Here is a 13963-nt window from a genome sequence, read left to right as displayed (position 1 = left end):
TCATTGTTCAATGATTATCACACTCTTCTGAGAAAGAGTACGCCAACTAATGAGAAATGGAGAGACAGTGCTTCTGAGTGGCATGCAGCAGAATGACTGCGAAAACGTGAAGTGGTTATCTGACGCAGTGACACCATTCTCGGCTCGCTGAAACCGTCTAAACAAGTACAGAGAAATTCCCAGCTTCTGCTTTTCTACTGCTGCACATCTAACGGCGTTAGGTCGTACTGCTGCGCTGGCCTCCCGCTCCCGGCTTAACTGCAGTTTATAAGCAGAGAGGGTTGTCTTGTGTCATTCGAGCGATATAGGAACTGCCCGAGTCCTTTGTGACCTGCACCCGTGAGAATGCCGTAGCCTACATGAAACCAGCCGAACTGGAAATGATTCATTTCACCTCCTGAGGCGCACACAGCAATCACAAAACACGGGGCTGAATGCAATGACCTGCCGCAGCGGAGGGGGCCGCATAATGGGCGGCAGTGTAGCATGGTGGTTAAGGAGCAGGACTCGTAACCGAAAGGTTGCCGGTTCGATCCCCGCTGGGACACTGCTGCTGTACCCTTGGGCAAGGTACTTAACCTGCAATTGCCTCAGTAAATATCCAGCTGTATAAATGGATAACATTGTAAAGAACTGTAACCTATGTACGTCGCTTTGGATAAAAGCGTCTGCTAAATGAATAAATGTAAATGTAAATGTAAATAACAAAGCAGTACGCTGTGCCAGAAGCTTAGCCAGCCCTGAGAAGTGGAAAGCTAAACATACGGCCCTCGGGCAGCGCTGTAAAGTTTCAGTTAAACATCTGACCGCAATAGACCTGCTGCGGCAGACATGCGATGTTAAAGGCAGGGCGTGTTAGAGATGTGCCACCTGAAACTGCAAACCAGACAGGGAAAGTTAACCATTCACCATGGTTACAAGCAAGGCAGATGGTCACAGTGCACTTCAACCCCTCTTCCCCTTGGCACAGTGAGTATCCAACCATACTTACCCTCTACACATCCAGCGTCTAATCCTATTCCCCCCTCTACACAGCCAGTATCTATCCATAATTACCCTCTACACAGCCAGTATTGAGCCATACTTCCCCTCTCAACAGCGAATATGTAACCACTCACCCTCTACATAGCCAGTACCGAACCATAATTACCTGTTAAACAGAGAGCATATGACCACACCTCCCTTGTACACAGCCAGGATCTAACCATACTTCCCCTCTACACAGTGTGTGGAACGCAAACTTTACAGTCTCTCCACACTGCAATTATAAAACTGTACTTCTGCTTGCACACTACGAAGGGAGTGTCTGTCTCCCTCGAGAGCGTTCTGCAGTTCGCATTTTCACTGCCGAGTTCACATGAACAGCATGGAAACAATGCAGCTCGCAGCTTCGAACACTGCCGTAAGCAGACAGCAGGCTGAAGGCCAATCGGCCGTTGGTTCCTGTCCAAGTTTAGGGAGGATCCAGTGACCCCCCACCACCTCACAGTGCAAACACCAGTCACAGAATACGAAATCTGTAATACAGTGGGCCACAAGAGAACCCCCAACACTTTCAGAAACACGCATATTGTGGTTATGTGGTCGTTGTGCAAGAGAAGAGACACGACGTGGGGATTGTGACAAAATTCTGGTGGTGTTTAATTTAAACCCAAGTGCAGCTTACAAATTAAAAGCTGAGATTCATCCCCACGACGGGGCAAGGGTACTTTTTTTAACACAACTGTACACGTCTGTACAAAGCTTGTAGAAATCGCTTGTTTTATTCACAGTGGTAAAAAGCTGACAGTGATCCTTCCTGAAGCAGACAGCTGCATTTCAGTGACCAGGCGGAGAGGCAGAGGGGGAGAGGGGCACAGTTCAACATCAGCGTTGCTGAATACAGTACTTCCGGGTGCTTTTAACCCTCTGTTTAGCGGGACTTTGGAAAGGTTGCTCACAAGTATTTCCATCTGAAAAGTTTAAAAATGGTTCCTTTTCCCCAACTCTGCACGTTTCCAAGAAGCCTCCATGACTTACTCTTGCGTGTGGATGAAACGATCGACCTGAGGAGGGGACGTGACCTTGCACCCTTTACATGTGTGATACAAACCCGCTCCCCCGATAATACCCAAGAGCTCATCATCCACCCGGAAAAGCTCGCCTTCAGGTCGGGTAGACTCATCTAAACATTCAGCATATGTATCGCCATCTAGTGGATACGAGCTGTCAGCTTCTCCTCAACACTACACTTTAAAATTTAGTTAAATTATTTTTTCTTTTTCAGCACAATGTAGGTGCGCCTCCAAGTCTAAGTCATTCAAGGCTTTTTTTTGCCACAGAATGGCTACGTTTATGACTTATGATGCAATACTAGTTCTTGAGGGCACCATCTACACAGATCTTTAACGGACATGATATGACAAGCAAGGAGCGGCCAATGGAAAAAAAAATCTGGTTACACTGCACAGCTCTGATGCCTTTTAATTTCACATCAGTCATGACTTTGTGTTCTTTCCCAACAGGCCACACTCTGGGGGAAGCTCAAGGAGTTAAAGCTACAACATTACCACATTTTCACCATACCGTTTCCTGCTGCAGCTTCAGCTTCAGCTTTAGGATGCAATTTGTCTTTGCATGTTGTTCAAATTACTGAAATTTGTTTCTCATTCTTCTCCTGGGTCCTTCCCAGGCAGAGAATACAAACCTCATACCAGGATGCTGTAGCCGAAGCTGCTGTAGACTGTGACATCAACACCGATGTTTAACTGCCCTCCACCGTCATCTCAACCCCTGTAAACAAGCTTTCTGCCACCAGGAACATTACACAGTTTGTCAAACTATAAAAACACAAATATAACAACAGCCACATTAAAAACTAACTGTGACGGGCTGCTGACCGCACTGGAATTCAGCTTCACCGCAGGAACTGTCTGAACGGTTTAAAAGTTGAACGTCAGCAGAGGGGGGTGAGATGAGGGTGTTCCACAGCACGGGACGAGATTCAGGGCTCAGAGTGTGAAACACACCCTGCCAGGCCAGCGTTGCTGAGAGCACAGGGCTCCTCTCACGCCTTATTGCTTTACCGAAATACGCCCCCACAAACGCACCCATTCTGCATTCTCATGCTGTCCGGATGGAGATGGTACATCTCAGCCTTTGTGTGCGATAAAGCCTGGTTACTGAGAGGGTGGAGGCGGAGCCAGCTGGTCCCCCGACACTCCAGCGGAGCGTCTCCTGCTTGTGACAGAGCAGAGGGAGAGAGAGCACGGAGAGACCAGCGCCAGACGCAGTGTGGACCGGGCTGTAAGAGAGGAGTCCCACACGTGAGCCGCGTTTGGCCACCTACGCTGACCTGTGCCGGGGGACCTCTGAGGAAACTACCGCGCTTCGATCTTACGGCGGATTCCACGCCAACACCACTGCCTGGTCACTGAATGCAGAGCTGTCTGGCTTTACGAAGGCACAACAGAGACACGTGTCACCAATGCCTCTCCCTCGTTTATAAAAAAAAACAAAAAACAAAAACAATATTACACATAAAACGTAATATATAAAAAATGTACGTCATTTCCTGCTGTAGAGTAATATTACGTATGATCACACCTCTGCCTGCTAAGAAACTGATATATTCTGCAATGAATGGATATGTAGAGAAGGTGTTTCATGTTCCCAGTTCCCACTTCCTGCGAGCGCTCCGTTTCTTCCTGCGGTAATTCACGTGTTTCCCAATGCCCCGTACTCCCCCCCCAACGAACACAAAGTGCATACAGCTCTGACCGGCTCGCTCCCATGAGACGGACATGGGCATATCTGAGCATAATGCACTGTGCGTCTGCAGAATGAAATAAAAAAAGAAAATGACACCCACTCCAGGATATCAAACGGTGGGTCTACTGACGCGCACGACACAGAAAACTTGGTCTTGCAGCTCAAAGTGGGTCAGGACGCTTGTCGATGAGGGGAAAGAAAAACGACAAAAACGAAAACAAAAGATGGTCAAAATGTCCTCCCCGCCAATCAACAAGGTTCCGTTCCCATGGTAACCTACTCCCCAGAGCTCTTACTGACACGGTCCCCGGCTTCAGCCCCTCCCCCCACGCAAAGTTCAGGTGCAGGGCTAGATCAGCAGGGAGGGGGTGGGCTTCTTGCCAGGCCACGCCTCCTTGGCGTACTTCTTCTTGCGGGGCTCGTTGAGAGCCTCGGAGACGTAGGAGCCGGGTGCGGGGGTGGGGTTGAGGGTGATGGGGGGCTGGGGGGCGGCCGGGGAGAGGTCGACGTCGGGGGCTGGGTTGGGGAAGGGGAGCCCCCCCATGATGGTGCTCCCGCCCTGGGCTCCGGTGGGATGGGCATCGTGGCTAGTGGGGGGCAGGTCTCCATACAGGCCCCCACTGAAGGGAAAGTTCTGCATCCGCCGGCCCACACTGTCCTCCAGACCCAGAGAGCTCTGCCCCTGCATCTTCTTCTTCTACAGACAGAGAGGGAGAGAGCCAGCGTGGTTACCCTGCACAACACACAGTCCACAGTCCCGCCGATCACTAAGCTGTTCGGACTTCCCTAAAAATCCTGCCCTACAATAGACAATCAAGAACTGAATCCTACTTCCAAACAGACCGTTACTCAGTGCCAATTACTCTCCTGAAAAAGTAATATATAACTATGGGATTAATTAAAAACTGATTGCCTTTTCTGCGCGTGTCACGTTTAGCATCACGTTAAGCTTACGTGCATGCTCCTGACCGTGTCGCTACACTGGAGCCTGCATGTGCAAGCTGTGATTCCTATCAGAGTAAATGCAGACAACAAACAAAGACACACTCAGATGGGCAAAAATCTCTGATGCCTTTTTAGAGGGCTGTCTTCACACTCCTTTGGCTCCTTCATTAACAGTGGCGTTTCCGCAAACGGCATACGCGTGAATGGCGGGGAAACAGGGCCTGGGTGTGGCAGCACACGCACCCGGTGCTGGAGGGAAAACCCCAGCTGCATCCTCACCGCAGAGGGCTGCAAAGCCTGGCTTCCCGTGCTCGGAGACACTTCTCACTCGCTCAGAACACCTCAGACGCGAAGGGAACGGCTGGCCCTTTGCCCAAATGTGGCGTCCGTCCAGAGTTTTAACTGGCCCAGCAGAGAATTCATTTACATATGCACTGAGTACTCAGCTCTTACGATATAAGGCCGTAGGAATGTGGTAATATTGGAATTGGCCAGTAGGTGGTGGTGTTTGCCTAAGAGCTGGAGTGGGCAACTTACTCCCCTTTAAAGGAGACTACGCCTTTTTGTACAAAAATGCAGACTCCATTATTTTTACCAAAAAAAAAAAAAAAAACTGACATGAATCAAGACACTTCAGCTTTTCATTACCAAAACATTACAGAAATACAGAACATAGTATGTTTCCTACATTACACTGCTGTCATTTTGCAGAAGCTCTTATTCAGAGCAACTAACATTTTTACGGAACAGGTTACCATATGTATCTTTCCTAAGGCAATTTTGGGTTAAGTACCTTGCCAGGGCTCCAGACTGCGACCATTTAGTCGCATTTTGCGACCATTTTTGAGACAGTGTGACAAAACTTTATAACTAGGTGCACCAGTGCGACTTGCAATTCGTGTGAGTGCATGATGATCATTATGCCGTTTTGGTGCCCGTCCGGCACAAGTACTGTGTGAGCCATTGTGGTTGAAAGTAGTACTTTTTCTTCTTCACTGGCTCAGTCGGTCTCTCTGTGCCTGCACCTGCACTCTCCCTGCCTGCACTTTCATCATGCGCACGCCGATGATGAAACGCGCGAAAGAATCCATTTAGCTGTTACCGTGTTCCAAAGATGAAGCGGTCTATAGCTGATTATTTTAACCCTTTCGCACGTAACTTATTTTATGCTATGTAGCACGTGTTACGTTACAAGGTTCATTATGTTTTCATTAGCATTATTAAGCTTCTCATAGTTTTCACTGGCGCATTTGCTATATTTTTTAATGTTAAATTGCTGTTTCCCCAAAGCTAAAATTAGCTAGAATTTTTCCAATCTCGTGTTCTAATTGCACCGGTTTTAGCATACGCGCTAAATGGCTAATCACACCGGTGTGACCGTACGAGCGAAAGAGTTAAAAAACCAAAATGAGTTCACTGCAACATGCAAACAATGTTGCAAACAACTGCTGATGATTTCATAACACAGCAATTATTGTAATTTATACTTTCATTATTTGGCTTTATAAAATAACTTTTGCTTGCAATTTTTCAAATTCTTTTTTTTCCCCTCTTGAAATGAACTTCTGTTCAAGTTTAGAAAACAGTACAATCTCATTCTATGTACAATCTGCATGTTTGTTACTTTACTGGTTTTTTACACCCTTGAGAAACTGATGATAATCTTAAAAATAGATGAATCCTATGATTGCGGGCCACACTGCTTTACGTGCTACAAAACAGTTTGTGCTTCATACTGCAGTGTTATCTTTCACCAATGTCACCCACCAAACATGGGTGTGACCACAGGGACTTGCACAGCCTTAAGACGGCCTCTGCACACAATCTGTAATGATTAAACACGAGCCTGTGCTAACGTCTTCTGCCGAAGCTTACCTTTATGGGGACGACTGCAGTCTGCACCATGTTCCTGAAGCGCCCGACCGAGGGGTCGACGTCCTCTGCAATGCAACATTCAGGTTAAACGCAGTTTTAGCCTCAGGTCTGCACAGGTCAGCTGACCTGGCACTGCAGGTAAGAATAAGAATAAAGTATTTCTTATTCTTATTCTTACCTGCAGTGTGCTCCTTCAGAATCTCTCCTCCTGTGCGGGGGGCTATGACAGGCTACACTCAACACTGAGCAGGCAGACCAAGGCCATTTTCCACTGGTGCACAGGGCTGCCGTGGACCTCCTTCCTAACAGCTGCAAACGCATCTAACGTCCTCAGGCTGATTTAGTGGGGCACGCTAATTTGTTCATAAAAGAGTGGAATCTGAGAGGTTTTTTTTTTTCTCAGGATATAGGAGGCCAGGAATCAACACATTTTTTTAAAAAGCAACTTTTTTTGGCTGACTGAACGACAGAAGTGCTTGTGATAAGATTATCACTGAAATGTACCACTCAGCTGACCCACAACCTTAAACACACCAAAACGGCCCCGGTGTTTTAATTCCACCAGGACTGTGGGCTGCTCTGCGGATGGAGCTGCAGCCGAAACACCTGTGGGATGCCTTCCTTTCAGCACACTGCAATTCCGGGTTTACACACTTGTAGATGGCTGTAGGCAGCAAAACCCTGTCACCAGTGACTTTTCATAGTGATCCTTATGAACAAGCCAGACAAATGGAAAATCGGGAGTATCCAATAACATGGCTAGAGTGGACAGAAATGACCCTGAGCTTGTGCATTACAGAGTGATGGACATATTTCCCACATTGGAGTGAACCCTTTTTGGGTGGAGGTTTGGCAGTTCCCCACGCCCTTTCCCCTGCATTCGGACAGTGTCCTCAGTGTCTTGCAGGGCATTCAGGCTTGGGGGGGGGGGCGTTCCGGGTGTACCTGGGTTGATGATCTCGTCGTCCTCGCTGAAGGTGACTCGGGAGCTCCGTCTCTTGCGTTTGGGCCTCTGGATGTCCAGGTTCCCCTCCTCGATGGTCAGGGTGGAAATGCGCTTGTTGTGGGCCGTGTTGAACTCTGTCAAGTTCTGCCGGGGGGGGGGGGGGGGGGGCAGGAATACATGCACAGAGTTAGAGATCACTCACAGGCAGGGGGACAGCCTCACCAGAAAGCAGGTGCAGCGGGAGAGCAGAATCACACCTATTCCTGCGTCTGCACAGGAGAGGGTCACCACTTTCAAACAGGATGAGCAGGTTCACAGCTCAAATACAACTGACTCCTCTCCTATAAGCTCCCCTGTATCATGACTCCCATGTAATTTTACTTTTTAACACTGAGGCACATACAAATACACACACACACACACACACACACACACACACACACACACACACACAGGTAGACAAAGATAAAACAGACAGATACACACATGCACACACACACCTCCAGCTCAGTCTCCTCCTCCGGCAGTCCCAGCAGGCCTTTGAGCTCCTCGTCCTCGCCCCCCTTGCTGTCGCCGGTGCCGGCGCTGGGCTGGGTCTGGGGTTTCTCCCGGATGGTGTACGCCCGTGTCGACGCCCCGAACGACACCGTCGAGTCGATGGGCACCTGCTGAGGCTTATGGGGCTCCAGGCGGATGTGACCCAGGAAGGTGCCATGGGCTGCGGGGCACAGGGCAGCGCTCACATCACACACACACGCACACTTACGTATACAGACACATACCACTCACACTCACATCACACACACGCACACTTACGTATACAGACACATACCACTCACACTCACATCACAAACACACGCACTTACGTATACAGACACATACCACTCACATCACACACACACTTATGTATACAGACACATACCACTCACACTCACATCACAAACACACGCACTTACGTATACAGACACATACCACTCACACTCACATCACACACACACACACACACATTTACAGACACATACCACTCACACTCACATCACACACACGCACACTTACGTATACAGACACATACCACTCACACTCACATCACACACACACACACATTTACAGACACATACCACTCACACTCACATCACACACACGCACACTTACATATACAGACACATACCACTCACATCGCACACTTTCATATACAGACACATACCACTCACACACACACACACACACACACACACACACACACACACACACACACACACACACACACATACACACACAACACACATCCATCACACAAGGTGTGCTCATATCACACAATCACACACACACCACAAACTGCAAGGGACTTCTGACCTTCTTTTAACCGTGTTGAGGTGTGAAAATAAAGAATGCCACTCAGCTCTGATGACAAAGAATCAGCAAAGATGCGGCAAAGCAATGGGTTAAACACAGCCCTCTTTCCTGACCCTTCTCTCTCAACCAACACTGAAAGCCCCCACCTTACACTCCAATCAGCAAATCGGAGCAGTGGTAAGGAGCAGGGCCCGTCCCCAAAACGCTGCATTCGATTCCCCACCTGGGGATTGCCACTGTACCCTTTGGGCACAGTACTTAAGCCAAAAAATTGTCTCACTAAATGTCCAGCTGCATAAATGGATACTATGTAAAACTGTAACCTAAATCTAAGTAACTCTGGACTCTGGCATCTGCTAAATGACAGTAATGTAATATAACCTCAATACCTGAGCCCCTTCCCTAACCTACCCCGTGTTCCTCTGTTCAGTTCCAGCACCCAGAGGTCAGAGGTCAGAGGTCACGGACCCCGAGGAGAGTGACCCTGACCACATGCACTTACTGCTGTTGAGGTCGATGAGGAAGACCCTCTTGAGGTGCTTGTGGTAGACGAGGGCCGCGTGGACGCGCGAGCAGGACTGGTGGTCGATCGTGAAGTCGCAGATGTCCGGGTTCCTCCCAAACAGGTAGTACTTCTTCTCATCGATGATCAGTTTCTGAACAAAGACACAGACGACTAACTTACGGGCCAGTGTGGGAATGTCAGGACCCAGAATGTTACAGGTTCAATTCCCTGTAGACTACAGCAGCAAGCTTTCTTACATTCTTAACTAAAATTCTAATGTTTAAGTACAAGAAAGCTTTAAAATGCAAGATCCAATCACCTCTCAACTTTTATTTGAACTAACTTCACTTCAAACGCATTCACTGACTCATTTCTCATGAAATTATTAAAATACAATATTGATAACATCAGATGTCAGGTTCTGTGGTTTTGAGCTAAATGACTCAGTATGTAAAAACATTAAATAAAAATACACCTGCTTCTAAAAGTTCAAATCCCCCTTCCTGAACTAGAGTCAGCTCCAGTGACCTGATAATGAATGCTGATTGTGATGAATCTGACATTTTGCATCTCTAACACCTCAAAACACTTTGGATTCTCTTTGCCTTGCTTTTGCCAGCTGCCTAAGATCCCAGCTGGGTCTTGCTGTGCAAACTGGCTACTTGCCTTCTTGTTTTCAATTCTTAAATGACACTTTTGTTTACTTGTTTTGATTTAATACTTTTACTATAAATACCTCATATTTCTCATGCATGTTTAATTCAACTGGCGTATTTTTCTTGATCCCTTTTTTCACACACTTTCATCCATCATCCATACAATGCCAGTCAAGACAACTTTTGCACAACTGACAAACTGATCAAATATTCAACTGCTTTTCATCTTAGCAACTCAATTATTTCAATTTAGAATCAAAAGTGCAAGCTTATATGCACCTTACACATATATAATATTTTCAGTGGATATGAGTGGCATTTTAGCTGCTGCAGCAGTACCTGAGACCTACAAATTTCTGATTACACTATTTTACAAAAGTGGTCTGAATAACCTTATAATTTGTCTTATTCTTCATTTCTGAGGCTGAAGAGAGGAAATGACGGAACTTTTGGACACGCTACTGCCCTACAGTGATCAACTGCTGTCAATCAACCACATGGCGCAAGAACTTTGGAATCAAAGTGAGGTAACTGAATTAATCAAAAACAACACGATGACAGTGCAGATGAGAAACCCCAGCGAACCTAGAGATGAGACATGCAGACAGCTCGAGGGGGGAGTGGGGAGGCGGGGGCCGTGTGCCACCGAGTTATAACACAGAGCGAGTCTTCACGCTCTGAGCTTAAATCACAGGGCTCTTGTTTCTCTCGCACCTTTGGGGACCTGGAAGCCACTGGGACACAGCGTTTAGCGCCCTGGGGGGCGCCAGGCTGAGGACAGCCAGGTCAGTATCTGGTGCTGCTGAAGCAGTGCATTCTGGGAACAGCATGCGACACGGAGAGCGGTGGCAGGATGGATGAGGCAGCTGTATCCAAGCCAGCTCCGCGGAGATGCGACCGACCCGGTCTCCGCGGCTATGAACAATGCCGTTTACGCACACACACGCACACACTCCACGCATGGATTCACACAGAGACAATACGCTTATCAAAGTACACAGGTAAGAGGGTATTCCCACAGCTGGACGTGGAACTGAGCAGTAGGCTCTAACAGAATTCTCCCTAGAGAATGTTCTAGAATGTTCAGAAAAACGACTGTGGGGGTTTCCCTTACATGTGGATGGATGAGGGGGACCCATGTTTTGTACCACCCCCCTGAAAAAAAAGCACACCTTAACCCTGCCCTTCCTCCCACACACACAGACCCCCTCTCACCTCCACCAGCTTGTCTCCTTTCACCACGTCCAAATGGAGTCCGGGAGGAGGCTTCCCTGCCCTGCAAACACATTGCCACATGGATCAGGGTTACATTCTCTAAAGCCTGGCTGCTAACAGACTGGTGTAAAAGGACATTTCTAGGCTGTTGGGATTATACTGACATGTACTGCAATATGGCGTCATCAGTGCTTTAGCAGAAATGTGTGCAGCGGGTAGACTGAAGTAAGGAAAAAGTTAAATGATTTAACAACCAACAAATGCAAAATTTGTCCTCAACTCATATTTAACCAAAAACAGAGGTAACACAAAACACTACTATATACAATATCCCTGTGGATGTAACATCTTTGGTCACGCTATTGATCAAAAATATTTCGTACATAGCTAAACAGCAAAAGATGTTTTTTTTTCAGTGCTCAAAAATGACAAGTGGGAAAAAACATGTTGCCATGTGTTCCTGATGTTTAGTTATGTGATAATGATCTGTTCTTCTCATGCAGCAAAGATATATGAACAGAAACACCAAAACAAACGCTTCCCACAGACTGTAGAAACGCAGCTTTCACCACGGCTAAACAATGCTAGCCTAACCACAGGTTCTCTGTCTACTTTAGATATGGATCAGAAATGTGCTTGAGAAACTAATTGCAAGTGTACGTAAAGTGGGTCTATTTGATCCATCCGCTAACAGTTAGATAGCATTACAATCAACAAACGCATATCTGTCAAAAGCAGGAAACAGGAAGCAGTATAATCAAAAAAAGTACCCACATAACCAGGTCGCACACAGAGCTAGTAACTCTGTGTGCTGTCAATCTCTGTTCAGTGCTTTACGACTGAAGGGCTCCATCAGTGGGGCGGCAGTGTAGCATAATGGTTAAGGAACAGGACTCGTGACCGAAAGGTTGTCGGTTCAATTCCCCGCTGGGGCAATGCCAACAATGTAATGGTAAGGAGCAGTGCTTGATTCCCAGGTGGGCTAATGCTGTTACACTTTATAAGATACACTTTATAAGCCATGCAAGTCACTCAGGGTAAGAATGTCCGCTAAGCGAGTATAATGTAATGCAACTTGATACGTGTTCTGACAGGGCTGCGGCAAAAAACAACTTCTGAAATGTTGTGTATCAGCACCTCAGCACTTGGCAACAATTCTGGAGTCATACAGTATCACCCACTGGTCATAATATTACATTACATTATTGTTATTTAGCAGGCACTCTTATCCAGAGCAACTTGCATCGGTTACAGTTTTTTTTGCAATGTTATCCATTTATACAGCTGGATATTTTTTGAGGCAACTGCAGGTTGGGTACCTTGCCCAAGGGTACAGCAGCAGTGCTTCAGCATGGAATCGAACCTGCAACCTTTCGGTTACAAGCCCTGCGCATTATCACTACGCTACACTGCCACCCCTATGCTGTGCCACTACAACAATGTGCTGGAAAACAGTTAACAGTTCACTCCATACTGTCTAAAAATAATTGTCTCGTGTGTATAAGTCATATGTGAAGTAGCTTTAACTTCCACTAACAGGCGACGGGGCAGCACCCACACGGCCCTGATGACCATGTAGAGTCACTGTGAGCGGGCCGCTGGAGGAGCGGTGCATGCTTCCCCCGGGCAGGGCCTCGCACCCTCCGCCTGCTCAAAGGGGTTTATGCGCAGCAGTACAACACATCGCTGACAACATACCCAAGTTGAGCTTTCAGTCCATATTTCCCAAGCATTCTGAAATGGTACGGTGTAGTACTATCAACGTAAATGGGCCCTTGCTAAATCCTTTAAGTACAAATATGTACATTTTAGTAGTAATTAAGAGGGTGAATTAATCTGGGACATCACGTCAGATCTGCTTAAAAACACCTGGCTGCACGGGGGGGGGGGGTTTCCACGTCCATTTATCTAACATCAAATAAAGTGACGTTCCGACTCCATTCTATCCTGTAGGCATCTGACTAAAAATTAATCACCATTTTTGAAGAATGCAATCAGAAGTCAACCGCAACGGAATTTAAAACGTTTCCTTTTCTAATCACCTTTGTTTCTGCTGCGCCATCCTGCTATAGCTACTGCTACACTATTGCTCACAGTGTGGCTACACGCTCGTAAATATTTTTTACAATCTTAAACAAAACTTAAACTTACACACTTGGAGAGAGACCCCAGCACCGAAATTGAAGCAAGTAGCAGACAACCTCAGCGGCCCCTTCGTTTCGCTGTTAGCTAGCTAACTAACTAGCCGCTAGACAACTTACCTAGCCACTCGACAAAACTTACCCAGCTACCCACCCTTTCTATCCATATAAAGTTTGCTACTTATGTGAGACAATAAAAATAGAGGGAAAAGAGCCACATCGCCCTAGAAATGTGGCCAACGTTAGTTAACTTACAGTTACAATAGTTCGCCATATAACTTACTCCAGCTGTTTGTTTTAAAATTAGCGACCCAACGCATGAAACTAGCGAGCTAGCTAGCTAGCTCGCTATGCTAACTAGCTATGCTAACGAAAACATTTCACTGCTGCAAGCTGAGACCACCCACAATTTAAAGCGACCATTAGGATAAGATTCACTGCACCCCGGACATCGCTTTATTCCAGTTTAACTGAAGAGTTAATAGTTCACGTATTGGTAACTTAACGTTATGCCTTACCATGATGGACACTCAAATACAGGTAAGTTTGCAGCGGGCTTTGCAGCCATCTTGCCTAA

The 13963-nt window shown here is 46.9% G+C and overlaps 1 protein-coding gene and 1 non-coding gene across 2 annotated transcripts; both read right to left on the bottom strand.

Moving 5' to 3' along the window:
- Positions 1-2585: 2585 nt before the first annotated feature.
- Positions 2586-13963, bottom strand: ppp1r8b (protein phosphatase 1, regulatory subunit 8b). The gene is made up of 7 exons (XM_036539008.1): positions 13905-13963; positions 11246-11306; positions 9372-9525; positions 8017-8234; positions 7516-7660; positions 6571-6635; positions 2586-4447 (listed from the first exon to the last, which is right to left on the bottom strand). Exons 1-7 carry the CDS (start codon positions 13952-13954, stop codon positions 4100-4102), a joined length of 1041 nt encoding a protein of 346 aa, XP_036394901.1. The 5' UTR covers positions 13955-13963; the 3' UTR covers positions 2586-4099.
- LOC118785298 lies at positions 10666-10832 on the bottom strand. The gene has a single exon (XR_005005276.1).

Source organism: Megalops cyprinoides, chromosome 10 (assembly GCF_013368585.1).
Source record: "Megalops cyprinoides isolate fMegCyp1 chromosome 10, fMegCyp1.pri, whole genome shotgun sequence".
Taxonomy (NCBI): domain Eukaryota; kingdom Metazoa; phylum Chordata; class Actinopteri; order Elopiformes; family Megalopidae; genus Megalops; species Megalops cyprinoides.
Note: the sequence above shows the minus strand (reverse complement) of the source record. Positions and strands in the feature narration are given on the sequence as shown.

What these genes read in the sequence shown, in the direction of transcription:
- ppp1r8b (XM_036539008.1), bottom strand. Translation starts at nt 13,954, where the DNA reads ATGGCTGCAAAGCCCGCTGCAAACTTACCTGTATTTGAGTGTCCATCA. An exon ending in GTATTTGAGTGTCCATCATG is followed by an intron (nt 11,307 to 13,904) that starts GTAAGGCATAAC and finishes ATGTGTTTGCAG; the next exon opens with GGCAGGGAAGCCTCCTCCCG. An exon ending in CCTCATCGACCTCAACAGCA is followed by an intron (nt 8,235 to 9,371) that starts GTAAGTGCATGT and finishes TGTGCCCCGCAG; the next exon opens with CCCATGGCACCTTCCTGGGT.